Below are 21917 nucleotides of genomic sequence, written 5' to 3'. Positions count from 1 at the left end.
CACCTGCATATTACTCTATCCCGGATTTGCTGCTGCCAATACCGCGATTCTCGACTACATTCCCATCTGCTCCAGCCCCTAGCTTATATTTTCTTGTCTCCCTCCTCCTCCCCGATACTCCTCCATCTCTTCTTGTCGAATTTTTTCACATCGTCTGTTACTCTTTCTCTTCATTGTAGTTCACTTTCTCTTCATTGTATTTCACCTCTGTACATTAGCTTCTGTTTGCTGTTTTAGTTGTTAGCGCTTTCAGTTGTGGCTGTCATCAGTTCTAGTAATTTTCCTGCTCTTCCTTTGTATGTACGAGAACGCGGGTCACGCGTCGCGCGCATGCGGCAAATTTCACATGGGCCCTTTGTGGCCGTTGCCCACTACCAGCAGTTGTTAGCCCTGATTAGTTGACTTTGTCGCAAATACAGTAGGCACGTATATATGTCCGAACCCTGCCATCACACTCGTTTGGCCCATGTTTTCAAGGCAGCAAATTTCCTTCTGGCATTGCAAAGATTCAAATACTTCGCTCCCCAAATACGTCAAACAGCAGCTCGGTGAAAGGAGGGAAAAGGCAGAGACCCTGAGCAATGCGAACTGATGAATGGCTGGTGGGCGAGGGAGCGAATTTCTGAAGATGAGAAATTGTAAATTAAAAAAGGAACCTGTCGGCTCCGTTTCGAGTGCGATGGAATGCTAAAACGCGCCGTACAACCGATACCAAGCGGTACGATTGCAGTCCCCTCATTAAACGCCAGGAATTTCCTTCATTGGACCCTTCCCGGCGGTATAAAATCGGACTTCCCCTCGTAACGCCTCCAATTCCCTTTGGAACGGAAGAATGATCCGCCTCCTAAGCGTGCCCATGAACTCTGCAACGTACTTCCACCCCTCCCCAGGATCCTGATCCGTTCTGTGATCTAGCCCCTCCCAACTGAAATGTTGTTCGAAACTGACTTCTGGTGCCATGATCGTCGGCGCATGTCGAGCGTCCTGGAACACAGTGCACAGATACATTGCCACCTCGCAGCAATTCTGGACTGGGGAGGGTGCGAAGCATAGTGTAGAAAGTGGGTGATTCGAAGGAAGAGGAGGGTCGTCGAAGGAGAATCGAATATCCGAGACGTCCGTATTGACGTACAACGAAGCGCGCCCGAGACGGGGGCATACGCCTGCGATTGCCCGTATGACTTCCAGCGTTAGACTTGGAGGATCATGGACCTGCACCGGGATTAAACCTAAATCTTCAAGGTTGGGCATCTTAGAGCCTAGATCTACCAAATCAGCATTGTTAATCGTCTCAACGCCGTTGGTGCAGACCGTCAAATGAGTGAGATTAGGTAATAGAGGCAGTTTCAGCACAGGGAGGCTAAAATTAGGGGCCACGAGGAGTAATTCATGTAAGCCTTTACATATTGTGACGATTCGGGTTAGCGACTGCTCTGTTAGCGGATCGTCCTTTTTGTCTGTCAGTAGCAGTCCGAGGAAACGTACGCCATCCAAGGGATAATACCCTAAGACGATTACTGATAACTGAGACGGGACTGCCATCGCGATAGTGTGAAGAGATGGGAATGGAGTATCTAATGTGGGGGGTTCGAAACTATACCAGGCCGAGGGATCGGGTGGGTCGGCGTCCAATTCCTCAAGGGATGATGAGCGGACTTCCTTCAAGTTCGGGAACTGGGCAATGCAAGTCCATACGGTTGGGGTAAAAAGAATTTCCCAGTTTGCAGTCAAGCATACAAGGTTAACCAGCGGCTTCAATGCATTCACAAAGCACTCGATGACGGCTTCACTGAATTCTGAAGTTTGGTCGAGGTGCAGACTGAGGGATGTCAAGAAGGCGCCGTGATGAGAGAGTGATCGAATGGCTAGAAGACAGGCAGCTTCTGTACAATCAAGGAGAGAGAGCGAGATCTTGGAAAGGCGTATACCAAGCCAAAAGCTGGCCCTCCAGATTGCCTCTGGTCCATCGAGGAGGCAATCCAAAGAAACGAGATGCGGGAAAAGATGTGGATGCAGAAACTGTGCCATGTGGGCAAACTCGCCGATTAGCCGGGGATGAATGTGACTATCATCAGTGTATCCACTATGAACGGTGATAGATTGAACAAATCGTGCGTAAAATTGGAGCCTTGGTAATGCCTCAAAATCTATCTACACGAGAAAGTCGTAGATAGCGTCCCATGGAAATAGTACCACGAAACACTCACATCGAACACCCTTTTGGTATTTTCCCAATCATCAAACCCTAGCAGCCAAAGGAGAGGCAATGGAGTTTCAAGCACTCGCCACAAACGTTGCAGAGCCAGGATCTGCCACGATTTGCAAGTTCGCGCCGCTGACGCCAGTGTTTCGTTAGAACAGCCATCAAACAAAATAGTTAAGATGTCCAAGAGTCGTAATGCTCGATGCATCACTGTCGTTTGGCCCTCCTTGTCGCTGTGCTGAAAGGACCGTACTTGCTCCTCAAGGACGAATAGCTGTACTAAGTGATGGCAACATTTATGTAATGAGCTCGACTCAAAACTTGCTCAGCGCTTGTCTCGGGCCACACATAATGCCGATCCACGGAATATGTTGTTGTTTGATGTCCCCATTTCACGAGACTAATCACGAGTTAGCAGTCTGCCCCCAGCTGACCTCAGGTTTCCCTCTGTTCGCCACTGGCCGGGAAACCTGGCTGCGCCCGCTTTGGCATTCACATGCCTGATCACGGATTTCTCGTGACTAATCAGACGGTGTAAGCGCTTTTCACCTTGGACAACCACTATGTGGGCCTTTATAGGGGGGACCTCAGGACGTTTGCATGGGGCCTAAAAGGCCTTTTTCACTATAAACGTCCTAGGACATCCTGGCCATTCAGTTTCATTCATTTGTTGCAAACGTCCTCAGATGTCCTAATTCAGTTTGATTCAATGGTTGCAAATTGTCCCGGAATGCCATACTCGTCCATCCCATGGTCTGTGCACATGCTGACCACTGTCTAGAGGGATGTCAACACTGTTTCCCACGGTCTGAACACACTTTACATAGTTGAATAGCCCCTTTGAATAGCTTCCAGAATATATATTTTGAGACTGAATTGACCAATAAATTATTGAGAAAAACGCAAAATACTTTTTTGGACACGAGTCTTTTGATGGTGGCTGTCCAACTTATTTAATGTCTGTGCACAATGCTGGTCACTGTCTGAAGGGGTGTCAGCACTGTTTCCCACGGCCCCAACACACTTTACGCAGATGGATAGCCCCTTTGAATAGCTTCCATAATATATATTTTGAGACTGAATTGACCAATAAATCATCGAGAAAAACGCAAAATACTTTTTTGGACGCGAGTCTTTTGGGTTAGTGTGGCTGTCCACCTCATGTCTGTGCACAGTGCTGGTCATTGTCCGGAGGGGTGTCCAGACTGTTTCCCACGGTGTCAACACACTTTGCGTAGTTGGATAGCCCCTTCAAATAGCTTCCAGAATATATAATTTGAGACTAAATTGACAAGCAAGTTATTGAGAAAAATGCAAAATACTTTTTTGGACATGAGTCTTTGGGATATCAGTGACCTGGGAATTTTGCAGACTCGTACCCAGTCGTTTTCACTCCGTGGATGCGCGCAGCACACTGCAATGTGGAAATGTAACTAAGTAACTTTTGTATTCAATGTAAAGTCACGTTCTGCTTTCAATACAAAGAGTCACATGCTACGGGGATAAACTCAAGTCCGATCACCTACTCCGAAAATTTGCATGTGACACTTCGCTCTAACGACTGGTACACATTGGCAGTGGCAGTACACTTAGGCATTTGCCGAATTTGCCACCCGATCCCTCTTGAGCCCACTTAGCCTCGATGTAGGGAATGGATGTGTGGTGATGCGTGCTGTGCACGCTTTCTTTATTCATTGTTTATTACTCTTTATTTCTCGATGTAAACAATGTATATAAATTGCGGGGAAGGGTGAAACAGGTTTTCACTCTTCTCCTCCCCTGTCGAAATTACAGCTCTATACTGCCTAATTCCTGACAGCTTGAGGATAGCAGGAGTCAACACCAAGGTCGGAACCTCAACCGACCTTACACTCGATCTTCATGACTAGCACCCTAAACAGCACTGAAAAGGTCTTGAGTTTCATGAGTAGGGAGGGAATCTCACTCTCTACTTTGCTTATCACAATTTGTGCCTCAACACACTACAGCGACTACCGACGGAACCTTGAGAATGATCTAGGACAACATCCCGATCTCAAGGAATGGATTCTAGATATTGTACAGTCGATGTATGAGAAAGAAATGCAAGACCTTTCAGATAAGGCTGCTGGGCTTCATATGAGCATCTCTAGGATGCGAGCAGAACAGCTTGAGGCCAGCTGGATCAGCACGCTGAAGGTTACTTTCCAACAGAAGGCACCGATCTTATGGAAAGCCATACATCAGCTACTAAACACCGATGGAAAACAGCGCAGATGGAGAAAATATGGAATTACCAGGGATGCCATGGTGACAACTGAAGTAGGGGGAGAACTTGAGGAGCAATTTGGGGACAATGACCACAAGCGCCGCAATACCGCGGTAAGAAATAGTCATTTATTCGATGTGGTGAGTACTATAGCAATTTCCCTAAGGCCAAGGACTTACCCTTAACAGAAGACCACTGTCATCCTTTCCATCTTGATCCACAGCTCCAATGACAAATGTAATGCGTTACAGACCAAGCATGCATTTTACCTTGCAGCATCCAACGCATCCAGGTCTGTCCGACAGTGGGCTGCACACATTGGGATTGCTGTTTCGCCCACTTCCATCGAGAACTTACGCGAGTCACTTATCAACAACCAGAAACAAACCAATAAGACCCTTGGGGCAACAAGGGTGGTCAATATTGCATACGACAACTGTGACTTCAAGTTCGGTGTGGGGCAGCCGACTGATCTCAATGAGAAGATGTTTGAAAGTATCACTACCGGACTGTTCCTCAACATGCACAATGGCGTACTACCCATAGATCTTGAGTATGCAAAATACTTGTGGGAGCGGAGCCCTAACAATGAACTAGGAATTAATCCATTCCAAGGTACGACATATGAGGATATTTTCCCCAAAATGTCTGCAGGCCAGCAACTGAAGGAACATTGCAATGGCATATCGTGTCGACATTCATTGAGGAATACCTGCCTGAACTACGATCAGGACTTGGGGAACCACCATATGAGTTCCAGCTTCACCCCGAAAAAACATCATACACAACTGCCGAAGCGATGTATGCTAAAGCCTCAACAATAGATGGCAACATTGAAGCCATCACATCCCTGCTGGAACAGAGTGGGATAATCAAGGACACGATTTTTGAGAACTACGTTGTTCTTGTGCATGGAGATCTTGGTGTTATAGAGAAGATCGAGACTGTAATGCGCTCAAGGAGAATCGAGGAGGGTTGGTATGAGCAGCTAGGCTTTCTCTTGCCAATACCTGGACTGTTTTACATATGAGTGGCGTGTGTTGATGTGATTAACCGGATCCATGGTTCAACACCGGGAATGCATAATGACCCAAATGAGCTTTACAAATATTATGACCCTTTTTCCAAATAACACTGCCAAGCTGAATCAGAAAGTCCCCCCCTTCCACATGATGAACGATGGGATCGACTATATTCTCCATGTTGCAATACTCAATGCATGGAAGGAAGACGTGGGTGGGGACATTGCGGGATTCCTCAAGTCCAACCCAACCCTGGACGATATCAAACATCATGCTCAGAGCATTGCCTCCAAACAGTTTCAGGCCAGCCACTTACGTGAACGTCATCATCATGATATGGAACAAGACCAAGTACAAAATAACCAAGTATTATTTAACTGTGATGCAATGTATTACTGCATCCTCGTTCATGCAATCAACTATGGCATGGTTGATATCATTCTTGATGTCCTTGCCGTGTGGATTCCAATCCTGTTGAGCTGTGGGAAGCATAAGTACGCTTTGTACCTTGCAAAATTCCTTGCTAGAGTGAAGCAGTATCCTGAGGCGTTGCGAGCAGCCGTCCTAAAATGCTGGTTGTGTAATCCATCCAGAAGGAAGGGTGGGTTCTGACTGATAGATTGGCTGGTGGAATTAATGAATTTATATACTGTCAGGGCACACCTGCTTGACCCACCTCCACCCGGACCCACCTCACCCGGTACCCCTTCTCCCACCCTGCACCCTTCCTTCATATCCCTTCCCCCTCTATCCCTCTCCCACTTCTATTTCTATTCCTATTTCTATTTCTATTTCACACGGATGACCTTTCCCTTATATCTATGTATTATTGACCCGCCTGCAACGCACACACGACATGCCTAGCCCCGGACGACCCTGGATGGCTCTAGGGTGCAACCTAGTGTGCACGCGTGCAGCATATGCCCTCGGGATCCCCCATGGGGACACCCAGGTGACCGCGGCTGTATGCGGGGTGACGTGGCGGACCTCATGTGACCCAAGCCGCATGTATATAAACACACCTGGGGTGGGAACTGAAGAAGTAACCTTCTTCTCAACATTCCCACTTCAGTCTAAGTGGCCAGGGATCGCTGTCCCGCATCGGGCCTGCCAGTACGCATGCCCGATCTACCCCCCACTCGGTCCTCAGCACCGGACGCTACGCCCGGACCACCTCAACCCTGGACACGTCCCTGACATTTACGCTTGTGAGACTCTGCAGCCTTCTGGGCCCTTTCATCCTGTCGTTGACGGTTCTTCTCGAAATAACTTTTTGGGGCAAGGAGAATGACGATTGCATGGATGTCTGGATTCCTTGCTGCATGACCGAACCGTTGAGTCAGGGTATTTAGATTATCGGGTGGGCAGTATTGAACTAATCGTGTGACATTGTGCAGATCGTGGCCCTACGGGGATGGCATTAGAATTTGTACAATGCATTAAACCCTGAGGTCAAACCAATCCAAGTGATTCCGTGCTGGTGATGCCGATAAGCTTCCCATCCCTAAAGTCCTCCACCACTTTCAGCTTGTGCTTATCAGACATTCCAGAATGGATCCAAATGATTTTGTGGCAGAGCGCTTTACAGACTCGTGATCGTAGGAATTCTGCACTGCGTTCGGCCTCATCACAAGAATTACAGTATACGACAAACGATTCTGGCATCGGGTGTGACTCTTCCAGGTGAAGCGGAATGAGGAAAGCAAGGTCATAGTAAGAACTCTTACTATACTCCATTTCCCACACACAATAATGGAGATTTGGCCATTCATTAGATCGACGCAGCCATGTGGTCCCATTGCCACCACTTGGGCTTATCCATGGAGCCATGCCAACCTGCCCAAGTACTTGAGAACATGTCTTGGCATTCAACGTTGCGGATGTCAGGTACCACTGGCATCGGTGACAGAGGTATGCATAGAGCCATGTTAGCTCTTTGTATGCTGCTTGGAAAGATGACCACTGGGCCACAGAGTGTGCCTCATCCACAATAATGCGATTTATATTACTAACAAAAATTTTGTTCCTCCACAGCGGCTTCAAGATTGCCCCTCAAAGCAAGTCAGGCCCAAGAAAAACGAAATTATATGCCAAGCTTTCAATCTCCTATTTGGCGAAATGAGTTATGATCAAAAAAGTATGTGTCTTCACTGTTACATACCTTGACAACTTCCTTATTAATTGTCTTTGCTTCAAGCGATATGGCAGTCAATCCCAATTGTTGTGCACTATCTCTGTGCTGGTCACCAAGTTTTTTTAGAGGCACAATTCCAAAAGTGATGCTGCCTTTTTCTTCTTCGAACAAGGAGGGGAGGAAGAAAATATATGTTTTTCCACTTCCTGTAGCGGCAGTAGAAACCAAGTCCTTTTTAGGCTTCCGAAGCAAAAAATGCACAATTTCAGCCTGGAAGCGGCATGCTCGCTTCTTCCATTCCTGCTCACTCTTAGCTATGATGAAATCAACTGGGGGTGGCGAGACTGAGTGTGTGTGCCTCTCTGAGGAAGGCATGAGGAGATCTGAGAGTGCGAGCTTGGAAGGCAATGTAAGTGGGCTCAAGAGGGATCAGGCAGCAAATTCGGCAAATGCCTAAGTGTACTGCCACTGCCAATGTGTACCAGTCGTTAGAGCGAAGTGTCATGCGCAAATTTTCGGAGTAGGTGATCGGACTTGAGTTTATCCCTGTAGCATGTGACTCTTTGTATTGAAAGCAGAACGTGACTTTACATTGAATACAAAAGTTACTTAGTTACATTTCCACATTGCAGTGTGCTGTGCATGTCCACGGAGCGAAAACGACTGGGTACAAGTCTGGGAATTTCGATGACTTCGATGGACTGTCAGTGAAATTTAGTCTATCCCAAAGACTCGCATCCAAAAAAGTATTTTGCATTTTTCTCAATAACTTGCTTGTCAATTTAGTCTCAAATTATATATTCTGGAAGCTATTTGAAGGGGCTATCCAACTACGCAAAGTGTGTTGACACCGTGGGAAACAGTCTGGACACCCCTCCGGACAATGACCAGCACTGTGCACAGACATGAGGTGGACAGCCACACTAACCCAAAAGACTCGCATCCAAAAAAGTATTTTGCGTTTTTCTCGATGATTTATTGGTCAATTCAGTCTCAAAATCTATATTCTGGAAGCTATTCAAAGGGGCTATCCATCTGCGTAAAGTGTGTTGGGGCCATGGGAAACAGTGTTGACACCCCTTCAGACAGTGGTGTCAGAGACCAGGTCGAGACGAAGGAGTGTCTCCGTGATGGAGGGCTTCGGCCTCAGCGACTTATGCCAGGAGCGCTGTGCCAAGTAAACATGTCCATGCCCTAACTTACTAACTGGCCACCAGAACTGAAGAGGGTAAACTCTAGTCGATTTTATTACTGGAGTGTAACCTATGTACAAGTTAAGTATATATAGTTACAGCAAGGGTGGGTCCGCAAATGGCGGAGCCGAGCCGAGCGGAGCTAACGGGGTTAGACATTAGCTGATTGAATATTACCGACGAGTTGGGTTACAGGGTTAACGGAAAGGCAGGCAATAACCCAGAAACGGAAAGGAGGGATAGGCCCGAAGGTGGGCTTGCAGGGCAAGCAAGTGTATTGTCCAGCGGAGGCGGGAGTGTGCTAGCGGACATCGGAGCTGTCTGGAAGCCTTCAGGGCTCCGTACTTAGGGAGGCATAGGTAATAAATTGAAAGGAGGGGGTGGTGACCATCGAGGGGTACTGAGGGGGTTGCAGAATACAGGAGCTCCAAGGTTAGTGGAGAAGGAGCGGAAGTAGACTGGAGGGATTGGAGGGATTGGAAGTCGATGGCTGGGGATGGATATGACAAGTGGCCAGCATTGTGCACAGACAGTTGAGCAGCCTGAGGATTGTTATGGGAAATCAGATTCAATTGCAGCATTATGTTTTGAATGTCTACCCTGAATAATACAAATTTGATTGAATCACAGAAGCATTTGATTGAATTTGATTGAATTATAGAATCATCCCAGGACATCCCAGGACATCTTAGGATATCCTGGGGATGTCCTTAGGCAGGACTCCAGCCTCTATGACTTTGTAATATTATATAGAGGCTGGAATCAAACCCCGGTTCATGAATGCGGATTTTTACTGAATGGTTGTCATGTTGGAAAAGGGTCTTCACTGTTGCTAAGACTTATATAATCAATGCAATTGGAAGGAGGATCCAGTCTGAATTGCTATCTGGCAACATGTGATGTTCCCACACCAAGTTCAAGGGAGTTCAAAGGGAGTTACATAGTCACGGAGTGGATGTTTTAGTGTTGACCCATGCGGTTGTTACCCAACCCAACCCATGGGAGCATAGTCAAGGCTGTGAAGTTGAAAACACCCGGGCATGCGGGAAATCCACACTTTATCTATTACTCCGGACCTTAAACAGTTGGTCAGCTGCGGCATAAGCGGTACAGCTTGTGTTTGTCATATCCATCCATGGCCACCACCCTCGACCACCTCTGCTCCTCCAGATTACCTCCGCTCCTCTGCCACTAACCTCGGAGCCTCCGGTTTCCGTGATCACCTCCGACCCCCCTGATGGTCACCACCCCTCCAATTCAATATATTACCTATGCCTCCCTAAGTACAGAGCCCTGAAGTTCTCTGGACAGCTCCGACATCTGCTAGCACATTCCTGCCTCCGCTGGGCAATTCACTTGCTTGCCCTGCAAGTCTACCTTTGGGCCCATCCCTCCTTTCCACTTGTGGGTCTTAACCTGTCATTCCATTAAACCTGCAACCTGACTCATCGGTAATATTCAGTCAGCTAACATCTATCCCCGTTAGCTCCGCTCTGCTTGGTCCCACTATTCACGGACCTGCCCTCGCTGTAACTATATATACTTAACTTGTACATGGGTTACACTTCAGTGATAAAATCGACTAGAGTTGTGTAAGGGGTTGGTGCAGGTGCCAACCCTGGTTAGCCTAGTTCCTCAGGCTGCCAACAAAAGTAACTTGTATGAAGTTATTATTTGCAACAGTATGGGAGGAAAAGGCTAAGTTGCTCTTTCCACTTTCCCACACTATTGTATGTACTTTGTATATACATGTTTATTACAAGACAATTATACAATTATGTAATGGGAAATGAGGGGTAGGTTATGACTCCTTACAAGTTGATCCCCCTTTAGTTCTTGTTGCCAGTAAGTAAATTAGGGCACAGACATGTAACTTGGCACAGTGCTCCTGGCCTGAGTCACTGAGGCTGAAGCCCTCTGCCATGGAGACGACTCCTTTGTCTTGCTCCGGTCTCTAACAGTGTTAAGACTATGCAGCCTGGGTTGTGGGTTTGATTCTCATTAATCCAAGCTTTTTTTGCATCCTCCCATGCAATAATTGGAGACATTATAACTTGTTGTGCATGAGAAATGAGAAAAAAAAACTTCCACAAGTGAGAATCGAACACACACGACGTAAAAGGTTACACAACCCAAATGCACATGCTGCGCCACTTATGCCACCACACCCCAACTTTGTTTCATGTCCAGAGTAATATATAAAGTGTTAATTTTCTGTGTGCATGGGTATTTGACCTTTGACTACTGTACTCCACCAACCAACAACTGGTCACACATCATGCAGGCCTGCTGGTCCGGCCCAAAACACAGCCACATCATGCATCACACTGGGCAGGCAGTCAAGCAATCCATGTCATGCAGTTGGGCTGCCTTCTCAGTGGCTATGCAAATTGATTTCAAATTTCCTTTTTTGTAAATTAAATACATTCAAAAATGAAATTTCTTCATTTCTTCATCCAAATTGCGTGCCCATCTAGCTCGCATTCCCCAGCCAAGATCCTGGCTCTGAAGGCTAAAGGAAGGCAGAGCCTCATCAAGAGTATCAGGCTCGGCTTCAGCAAACCCATCCATGGATGATGACCGGGAGTAAGAATTTTTTTACAAGGGAGTACAGCAAACATGTTTTCAAATTTCCCATCCACTGCTTTCCTTTTGAAATAAAATACATTTGGCTAACTCCGGTAAATAGAGTAGAGGCCTGGCCGGTTGGGTGTCATGCATCAAAATGAGCCAGCGGTCCGTCACACATGCATCATGTGCAGGACCCTGGTGGTTGTTGGTCAGTGGAGTACAGTATCCCAAAACCCCTATGGGTTGGGTTGGGTAATGACTGCATGGGTTGACACTAAAACATCCCCATTCCGTGACAGCAAATTTAATGTGGGAAGACTCGAAAACCTGCATCAGAGCAACACAACCCGATATCTTCCGACACGTGACCTTTTGTATTGATTCACAAATTGGGAAGTGGATACAAGGACCCTTTATGAAGCCTTAGCAACAATTCAAACAAAATCCACATTCAGAACCACACTGATGAGTCCCAGACTAGGATGTCCTGGTGAATGGATCAGGCCTTTTCTTTCTTCACCAGGATGTCCAGGACATCCACTAGTAAATACCCCCTTTTAGGCCCATTTGAAGGCCAAACGGCCCCCCCTCTATAGGCTGTCATTAGATGGCTGACTAGGCTGAAGATATTCAGGAAGGATCCGAAGGATACTGGTGGCTCCAATTGTGGCTAGATGGTCAAATTTGATGTCACCCCAGATCTTCTCATAAGTGATCTGTTCCCTTCAGACTGAGGCTCGCCGTTGTTCATATTCAATCCCGTCAAAGGCCCCCTCTGCCACCTCATGCTGGATAATGAGCGTCGCAGCGGTCCCACTTTCTAGTGATGTGCAACTGTCGAGTGATGGGTGCCATAAATGACAGTACTGATTGAGATTGTCATAGACCAGATGCACTGAAACTTTGTTTTCCACCAGTTGGCGCCCTAGTGCTTTTAGATTTGCCGATGCACCCTCAGCTGCCATGTGAAGTCGATTGTGAGTCGTACTGTGTGCAACAATGAGACCAATTCGACTCAAAATTGAAATTGTTGTTTGGTTGGTGTTCATCGCAAACATCAACATGCTGAGAATCGATTGAATGTGATTGATTCGCTGATTCCCAAAGCTCAACATCATACATAGTGCAATGGTACAACCCTAGGAAAATAACAAATGTGCGTGGATCCATTATTTTATTTTGTCATCATGAAATCAAACTCACAAGGTATGGATCTCGGACATGATTTGAACCTTTCCCATCTCTCTTCCCACTTGCTGCATGTCCCTTGAGTGACATCGCCCTCTCATTGCCAACAGCAATTGTTGTTAATATCATCCAAATGACTGGCACTCTTGTCATCATCACCCACTGTGTCTCCTCCACAGAGAACTCGTTTATGGTCTCCCATGAGAAGCCTTGCTTCTCATTGTCCAGGTTGCATAATGACGGCTCCCTTTGTAGCTGTCCAGTCTCCCACTGAACACACTCGATGTCATATCCGTGCATACCCGACCCGCCCTGACTTCCGGACCTCCTCCTTCCCCACCTCCGGAATCCTACCCTACCGCTGTCCGTTCCGATATTCACCTTCGGTGTTATGGATACGGAGTCTCCAACGACCATATCCGTCGCATGGTCAAAGACTTCCCCTCTCTATCGCTCCTCCCCTCTTTCTCCCTTCCGTCCTCTATCCCGATACCCTATCCTCCTTACCTGTTCTACCCCTTTCCCCCCCTCGTGCAAAGCTTTCCCCATTGGGGTTTTGGTGCTGGCCGAGGTTATTTGTGTTTCGCGGGATTTCCCGCAACCTTACCATTTGTAGATAGTCACGTGTCTTGTACGGAAACCGCCGAAGGCAGTTCCCGCTAACTAACAACTGCTCTACAACTGTCTTGTGTATCGTCTTCTGTAACAACCCTCCCTGTGACTCAACTGAACCCGTGTGACTGTACAACTCTCAATATGTCTTATAAGTCTGGTTATATCGAGTCCTCTAATGGCCCTCGCCGCGAGAACTCGAGGTCGAGAGTTGAAGACTCTCGACATGTGTATCGTCCTATTGAATCTGTACCCTATGGGTCCTCGTCACTCCGCTCTCCCCCCAGTACTCGACATACGACGTCACATCACGATCATGGAGATTGTGAATACCTTGAGGCCCACTTTCCCGTGATGCTGGCACGTTCGCTACGCGAACGCCAAGTCACCGCCCATCCACCGTCTGTTCCCTCCTTCATCAGTCATCATGTTTCCCCACCAATGGTACGTTCCCTTTGGGAACACCAAGTCACTGAAGGCCCTACTAGTCAGTCCTCATTGCACGCTTATGGCATCAACCCGCTACCGGTACATTCGCACTGCGAACGCCAAGTACCCGATGGCATCTATACGAAGTTCTCACCCATCTCACAAGTCGCGACCTCGCACACGGTACACTCCATTGAGGAGCGCCAAGTACCCGTGGCTGACCTGTCCGTCCTGGCATCTCCGACTACCTACCATCAATCCCTTAATAGCTCACCACATCACCAATCGCGATTGATGGGAATTCGATCGTCCACTCCCAGGCAAGACTGGGATCACTCATCGATTACATATCCCGTTATGGTACAGACCAGATATGACCTTCATCATCCCACTATAAGAACGGATCGAGGAATGGGGAATTTCCCCCATCCCCGTAACATTCGGTCCTGGCACCACACCACCCTTCACCTCCCATGCCACCTCCACTCCTCTGCCACCCTCCTGTCCTATCTCCGTCCGTTCCGATAACCACCTCGGACCAAACACCACCCCTCTCGCCACCCTCCTCCTACTCCTCCTCATACTCCTCCGCTCCCTCCTCACAACACCTCCACCCTTCCATCATCCTCCTACTCTTCTCCCGTCTGCTCCGATACCCACCTTCGGACCTGACACTTCCCCTCTCTTCCCTCTGGTCCTCTTCCGCCAACCTCCTGCCAAGTTACAACCTCCCACCGCTGACCTGTACTTTGTACTTGGGCACCGCTCATACCTTTGCTCTGAGCCTCTGTCATAGTTCCTACCTCGGACTTTGACTCCACCTCGGTCTTAGTCCATTGCATTGGTGATCTCATACTACATAAACACCATTGCCAATATTCCTCGGACTTTCAACCCCGCCTCTGTAAGCTCCGCAACCTCCGAGCTTCGCGGATCATCTTCGGCACTTTCGCTGCTTGTAATGTATTTCTCGCATTTCTCCCTCATCCCTATTTGGGCTGCTGCTTCTTCCCATTTTAGCCAGTTAGTCATCATCCCCACTTCCCCTCATCCTCCTGCCCCTCTGGGCCTCGCCCTCCTTACCTCCTTTCGGACGTATCACAGGTTCTGCCTTATGACCTTCGGTACCGCTCCGCTTCTGTCATCCCTTTGTTCCCGTTTGGACGCCTTTGTTCCGATTCGGTCCCCCTTGGTTTCCTTGTGCTTTCGCCCCCTCCATTATACATATATAGTGGTGCTTGTACATACTCATGAAGGCTCAGTCCAAAATCGACCTGAAATGTCCCCTAGAGACTTCCTGCTCGCCTACTGTGAAATTAAGGACCAAATGGACAAACAGCAATGGCACAGCGCTCTGCTTGAGTCGCTGAGGCCAAGGTCCCTCCACGCTAGTCTCCGATTCCACTCCGGAGTCGTCTGAATCCGCCCATCTCTAACACTCGATAACTGTTGATGAGCGACACTTGATCTCGGAGCTGGACTATGAGTAGGACTCAGTCTCAGCTAATATGTGTGAAGAACTAATGATATTACCTATGAGTAGGACTAAAGGTAATATGCGTGAAGAACTGAGGGAAAAGGAAATGAATTCAAATGAATGAATATATCCGTGGACTGGCATGGGTTAGACCGAAATAATATAAAAGAGGTCTTGTGACTAAGTAGTCACATGGTGGATTCTGGGCGAGTTGCTCTCCCAGAATGTTCCCACGCTAATGCAGGAATGTGGCTGTTCAGGTTAGCTCCGTTGGAGTACCCTCATAGCACACGGTTCCTCCAACAATAACTTGCTCAACAAAATACTTCTGGAGTGCCTCAAATGAGCTATCGGTAAATACTCGCGACTTCCTGACACATGGCACATTTGCATTCTCCTCGGACTGGGGGGACTTCACTGGGATTCTATATGAAGGTACACTATGCGTTGGCCTGTCCTTTCTTCCATAGCGAGCCATTGGGTAATCGCGCATACAAAATCTAACGGTCGGTTTGACTTCCTCTGGCCTTGCAGGAAGCACATTATCTCGGTCCTTGTGGAAGGGCTCATGTCCTTCTTGAGCAGCTCATCCTGGTCCACGATGGTCATCCCCAATTGTGAGCTGCTGAGTGCGCAAGACTTCGAAGACAACCTCCACTTTTCTGGCTAGGTGCTGCTTTCTATGTTGTTCAGCTTGGGTTGAGCAACTGACCTTCGAGCTTCCGCAGACCTCACACATAGTTGTAGGCCGATCACCATAGTCGGACATGAGGTTAGGTGCTGAAGCTGAACGGGAAACATCATAGACCAAGGAGACTTAGGGTACCATGTGCAGGAGCACGAGGTTTGGGTAGGGAATGCCGCTGGGGGTGGTGACTGTTGAGTTCCAAAGCCAAGTCCGAAAGTTCCAGAATTCATCGAGGGCATTGTTGGATCCAATGATCGGTGGTCATTCACTCTGACCCTCTTGGACGGTGAGAGCGGCTCAATGGTGACATGTGGATGAGTCGAGGCTGACACTTTGCGCTTAGTGGAAGGTGGTCGGCCCCGCTGTGGTAAGCTACCGGGTGTTGCATTCTCATTTTGCATGGCTGTGTTGTGGTAGGATTGGATTATTAGTGTAAGTATTTGACGATTTAGAAAATAATCTTTACATGGAGATTTTAGAGATTTTTGTCATGATGTATCAGATATGTCTCAGCCTCACTGAGGCAAAAGGTAAATACAAACAAACAACCCTCCTCGAGTTACGCAATTCCTTCATGTCATCATCTCGGAAAAACCTTGGGTAAGACCCTTTTCTTGCAATTCAGTAGACCCGACATTCAGTAACCCATCAAGTGAAACCAGCCTCTCTTCCCGTTAAAGAGAGGCTGGTCACCTGCCTAGGCCAAGAGCCATCATGCTCGATGCATCACTGTCGTTTGGCCCTCCTTGTCGCTGTGCTGAAAGGACCATACTTGCTCCTGAAGGATGAAATTAACGCTGTACTAATGTTTAAGTGATGGCAACATTTAATATCATGGGAGATCGAACTTGCTCAGCGCTTGTGTTACGGATACGGAGTCTCCAACGACCATATCCGTCGCATGGTCAAAGACTTCCCCTCTCTATCGCTCCTCCCCTCTTTCTCCTTTCCGTCCTCTATCCCGCTACCCTATCCTCCTTACCCGTTCTACCCCTTTCCCCCCCTCATGCAAAGCTTTCCCCATTGGGGTTTTGGTGCTGGCCGAGGTTGTTTGTGTTTCGCGGGATTTCCCGTGACCTTACCATTTGTAGATAGTCATGCGTCTTGTACGGAAACCGCCAAAGGTGGTTCCCGCTAACTAACAACTGCTCTACAACTGTCTCGTGTACCATCTTCTGTAACAACCCTCCCTGTGACTCAACTGAACCCGTGTGACTGTACAACTCTCAATATGTCTTATAAGTCTGGTTATATCGAGTCCTCTAACGGCCCTCGCCGCGAGAGCTCGAGGTCGAGAGTTGAAGACTCTCAACATGTGTATCGTCCTACTGAATCTGTACCCTATGGGTCTTCATCACTCCGCTCTCCCCCCAGTACTCAACATACGACGTCACCTCACGATCTTGGAGATCGTGAATACTTTGAGGCCCATCTTCCCGTGATGCCGGCACGTTCGCTACGCGAACGCCAAGTCGCCGCCCATCCACCATCTGTTCCCTCCTTCGCCAGTCATCATGTTTCCCCGCCAACGGTACGTTCCCTTTGGGAACGCCAAGTCACCAAAGGCCCTACTAGTCAGTCCTCATTGCACGTTTATGGCATCAACCCGCTACTGGTACGTTCACACTGCGAACGCCAAGTACCCGATAGCAACTATATGAAGTTCTCACCCATCTCACAAGTCGCGACCTCGCACACGGTACGCTCCATTGAGGAGCGCCAAGTACCCGTGGCTGACCCGTCCATCCTGGCATCTCCAACTACCTACCATCAATCCCTTAATAGCTCACTACATCACCAATCGCGATCGATGGGAACTCGATTGTCCACCCCCAGGCAAGACTGGGATCACTCATCGATTACATATCCTGTTATGGTACAGACCAGATATGACCTCACTCATCCCACTATAAGAACGGATCGAGGAATGGGGAATTTTCCCCATCCCCGTAACAGCTTGTCTCAGGCCACACACTGAATGCCACAATGCCGATCCACGGAATATGTCGCGTTTTGAATGTTATATGGAGAGCCAAATCCAAAGGAAGTTCTAAGGGGAAGTCTAGTATATCCAGTGTTCAGCTAGTTGTTATTACATTTTACAGTATGCATCCCTCGATCGGCTTGGGACTGTCCATCTCAAGTCCTCCTACTCTACTGAACACATTGCAACATGCCGACTTTGCGAAGTGGTAGGCATGCCCGAGCCGTTCCATTAGATGCCTTGGCCCCAGAAACACTAATGGAAGAAGAACCTGTGCACATCGGAGGCTCGTTGGTGGAAGTCACCGAGCCTGCCTTCAGGAATCCGGGAGTGGACGCCGAAGCAGCGACGTACGCTGACGAGTACGGTGTGGTACGAGTCCGAGTCCACGACAGATCTTCAGGAGACTTGATGCCTCCCCAGCAACATCCGCACGGCAGTCGCGAAATTCAAGTCCCGCTCCCAAACCAGTCAGCTCTAAAGAGATCCAATTTGGAGATTGGGCCGTCAGTGGGTGAGCCCTCTTCTAAACGTGCACCCATGACTCTTGCGGTTCATCCCAATGTCCTGGACGAAGTCACCCACATAAGGCTTGACCCTGATGCACTTATCGTGGAGTTCATGCGCCACTTTGCCAATCTCCCTAGAAATCAATTTCATGTTCTTCTTCTCAACCAAATTGTCCTCCAATCAGACGGACTACTCGACTCGAACAGGTTACTGCCACTGAATGGTTTAATCGCACAACATCCCGAGTTGGGGGATAGGTTAGAGGAAGCATGGAAGGCTCAATTGTTCAAGGAGATACGAAACTTGGGTATGCACCGTAGGCTTTGGGCGTCGTTGGATGGCTCTGATAAACTGTGATAGTTATAGAAATTCTTCTTCCAACCATCCAGCCTGCGGGTCCTCCCGACCCTGAAGCGATACTTGATTCTCAATCATCTGAAGATGGTGGGTAGAGCGTCGCCTGCTTGTGTCTTTCCTTTCCAACCTCCTTCCAGCGGCAGTCAAGTCATGGTCTTCCAAATACAGAGGAGACGCTGCCAACATTCTTTACCAGTACATGATGAGACAAAATATTGCTGGTACATATGCTTGCCTCTTACCAATCGTACAGTCCTCTGGCATGGGGAAATCACGAATGGTCGACGAGTTCTCCAAGATGCACTTTGTAGTCCCCTTCAATCTCTGTCAGGGAGCTGAAGGTGATATTTTCTTCCTGTATTCTTCTGTGTGATTCTAATGTTTCAATCTAGGATATCCGGCTCCTGACCATAATGTCTTCAATTGGTTCACAAGGATTGGCCTTAAAGAGCATGAAAGCGATATTCGTTTCAGCGCATTTCTCACTGCATTGTTCGAGAGGGTATCCAACGTCATTGGACCACATAACTCAATACAAAGTATCATCACCTCTTCTTCTGAGCTCTCACCGGCCGAGAAGTCAGCGGCATTAATGCACTATCCTAAATCCCTTGCCAGGCAGTTTCGACTATTTATGACAGTTGGACAGCGGTTTGGACAGCAAGCACCTCTACGTGTGCAGTTTTACAAGGGGGTATTGGTCAGAGCGGAGGAGGCAAGTCTCTGTTTTGTGTCGCTGCTAGGTCACTCACAGTCGAGGCAGCTATATTCAAGTAATTGGCCGATGACTCCTTCAAAACAGAAAACACTGCCCGGGACATTCATGACAAAAACAAATGGTATTCCCCATTACTTCCATAAGCATGGTCTTGACTGATACAATTATGCACAAGCCACGGTTGAACTTGCTACTGTCGTCCGACAAGTACTAGGGAGGATCGACCCTCGTTTCGGGCTCAGAGCGCAGCATACTCCCATATTGAGTTTGGCATTTGATGAAGCCCACACCTTGGCGCCTTTAAATACTGGTAGAGGGTGGTCCGCATTCACATCGATGAGACGTGCTTTGCGGAGTTTACGGTCGTTCCCTATCTGGACCCTCTTCTTATCCACAACAGGGGAGTCTGACCGATTCTCCCCACCACCTTCCCTTGACCCATCAAGCCGCATTCTCCAAGGTGAACTTGCCAGTGTCAAACCATTCAGCGCACTAGGTTTCGATCACATGGTGATGAAGTTTTGTGAGGGCATGACTCTGGATGATGTCACTAAGTTACCGTTCAGGTTATCATTAGGTCGTCCCTTGTACGTTCTCCCAGATCTTTCTTCAGTATAATAACTTTATGTCATTGTAGATGGCTAACACGCTACCAAGAGGGTGGAGAATGCGTCAAAGACACAATCACCGTATTTGCTATCCAGAAACTTCTCTGCCATGCGTGGAAAAACGACGCCTTGACCCTCGATGAAAAGTTTGCCGTGATGTCTCATCGTCTTGTGCTGGACTTCAATACGAGCATTTACTTTGGTCGGCACCGAACGTTGGCAGTAAGGAACCAGATGAACCAAGTCGAGAGGCACATGCATGTATGCTTGGGTGTCAAGGATGGATTTGAGTCTGTCGTCACAGTTGCAGCCTCGGAGCCGATCCTCACCGAGGCCACGGCTATCATCTTGTGCACCATCCGGGATAAGGACCGGTCCTGTCAGATGTTACAAGACATTCTGGAGTGGCCTGGAATGAGTAAGGGAGATCGGGGAGAACTCATTACGTGCAACATTATTATCGACACTGTAGATGACCTTATGTCCAAGGAAGGGAGATGGGAGCCAGGGGGGGTCATGGTGACCTCGTTGTTCGAAGCGCTCTTTACCCACGACATCTATCACAAGTCGATCAAGGATTCATTGCCCTCAAGGCTGCTGACAGGCAGTTGTAACGACTCATTTGCTGAGACATTCAAGAGCTCACGCATCTATGTTACGCATTTCATCAAGGTTTATGATTTCAAGGTACTCTCTGTCCAATATCTCTTTAAGCTTGCTGCTCGGGGTGTCGGAGTCATCTGTGCAGATAATCAACATGGCATTGATGTGGTCATTCCAATTCTTTACCAACACACAATACTATGAAGGAACAATATGTCTGTCCTCATGATACAGTCGAAGAATGATCACTCTTATGGGACCAGCCCAAAGCAACATTTATTTGACGTGATGGACCCATCCGAGCTTGGAATTTTTGCCAAGTCGACAAGACCACCCCCAGTGATTCGAATGGTGAATGCACTAGCATCAAAGGAATCCAAAGTCTCTGTTATAATACCACCTGAAAGGGTGCAGCCATCAAGGCAAGAGAAACAGGTCCGCACGAGTGCCTTCACCTCATTTGATATCTGGTGTGCCGGGGCTTCTTCAAGGACTTTTCGCACCATTGGGTCCCAGGATGATGGAACATATGATGACTTGCTGGGGTTGTCAAAGGATGTCCCTGCAATGTTTGAGCCTGATGAAGGATTTATGTGGGATGCTGTAAGGAGTATGTACCCTGGCGGAGCTTGTGATGCTGGTCATTGGTCATTCTGTGGTACTAGTTGAATTGCTTTTGGCTGATTGTGTAAATGTGTCAGCCATAATCATTATCTTGTGCACAATGGGTGACCTGGAACTGCGAGGTAGCGCGGTGACCACCCCGATGAAAGTCGAAGCCTCTCAATATGAAGTGACCCGGTTAAAGGTAATTTTAGGTGGTGCAGGGGATGGTGCACTGAGAAAAAAAAACCATGAGAAAATTGAAAGGTTTATCTTACTTGTTTGGGGATGGTAACGTTCCGTTCCCCCGTTCGCCTCAGGCCACAGATGGTCCATCTAATAATACGCTTTTATGGGCTGTATATTGACGGGGTAGAAGTAAAGGCTGGTCTGCTCTTTAGGGGAGGAGTGGTGGTGTAGTGGTAACACCCACCAATCTACTCTCTCGCTGGTGTTTGCCGATTGAGAGGACGTTGGTTCGACTCACCTGTTGGGAGGTCGTGGTTCTCCAAAGTCTCAAGAGGCACGTGTTTATGCGTCGGGCCAACAAGCCGAGGAGCCGGTCTCATGATCACTTGATCACCAACTTCTCCACTACCGATTACATTGAGTATAGAAAAGGTTCATATCATATGACTAAGTCTTCTATTCACTACCCAAAAGGGGCCTCTCATGGGCACAACCGGCCAGGAGTTAGGAGTTCAATTGGCATGGACCCAGACGTTCTATAGGGAATCACTCACAGCATAATAGGCTCATGTGATACGGT

At 48.0% G+C, this 21917-nt stretch overlaps 4 protein-coding genes across 4 annotated transcripts; 2 read left to right on the top strand and 2 right to left on the bottom strand.

The window, feature by feature from the left end:
• Nucleotides 1-406: 406 nt before the first annotated feature.
• EI90DRAFT_3290502 (uncharacterized protein) lies at nucleotides 407-2678 on the bottom strand. Its single transcript, XM_039067223.1, has 2 exons — nucleotides 2208-2678; nucleotides 407-2151 (listed from the first exon to the last, which is right to left on the bottom strand). The coding sequence occupies exons 1-2, from the start codon at nucleotides 2409-2411 to the stop codon at nucleotides 739-741; spliced, it is 1617 nt and encodes a 538-aa protein (XP_038914336.1). The 5' UTR covers nucleotides 2412-2678; the 3' UTR covers nucleotides 407-738.
• Nucleotides 2679-4126: 1448 nt separating this feature from the next.
• On the top strand, nucleotides 4127-5481 carry EI90DRAFT_3125975 (uncharacterized protein; the record flags this gene model as incomplete). The annotated part of the gene is made up of 3 exons (XM_039063885.1): nucleotides 4127-4591; nucleotides 4640-5066; nucleotides 5120-5481. 3 exons carry the CDS (start codon nucleotides 4127-4129, stop codon nucleotides 5479-5481), a joined length of 1254 nt encoding a protein of 417 aa, XP_038914335.1.
• A 1444-nt stretch (nucleotides 5482-6925) lies between these two features.
• On the bottom strand, nucleotides 6926-7982 carry EI90DRAFT_2925808 (P-loop containing nucleoside triphosphate hydrolase protein; the record flags this gene model as incomplete). The annotated part of the gene is made up of 2 exons (XM_039054895.1): nucleotides 6926-7524; nucleotides 7625-7982. The coding sequence occupies 2 exons, from the start codon at nucleotides 7980-7982 to the stop codon at nucleotides 6926-6928; spliced, it is 957 nt and encodes a 318-aa protein (XP_038914334.1).
• Nucleotides 7983-19098: 11116 nt separating this feature from the next.
• EI90DRAFT_3064614 (uncharacterized protein) lies at nucleotides 19099-21217 on the top strand (the record flags this gene model as incomplete). Its single annotated transcript, XM_039060819.1, has 5 exons — nucleotides 19099-19331; nucleotides 19380-19455; nucleotides 19510-19921; nucleotides 19972-20713; nucleotides 20780-21217. The coding sequence occupies exons 1-5, from the start codon at nucleotides 19209-19211 to the stop codon at nucleotides 21212-21214; spliced, it is 1788 nt and encodes a 595-aa protein (XP_038914333.1). The 5' UTR covers nucleotides 19099-19208.
• Nucleotides 21218-21917: the final 700 nt, after the last annotated feature.

This window comes from Cantharellus anzutake, assembly GCF_015039405.1.
Source record: "Cantharellus anzutake strain C23 chromosome Unknown EI90scaffold_35, whole genome shotgun sequence".
In the NCBI taxonomy this organism is placed as follows: Eukaryota; Fungi; Basidiomycota; class Agaricomycetes; order Cantharellales; family Hydnaceae; genus Cantharellus; species Cantharellus anzutake.
The sequence above is the reverse complement of the archived record's forward strand: the minus strand, read 5'-3'. Positions and strand labels throughout refer to the sequence as shown.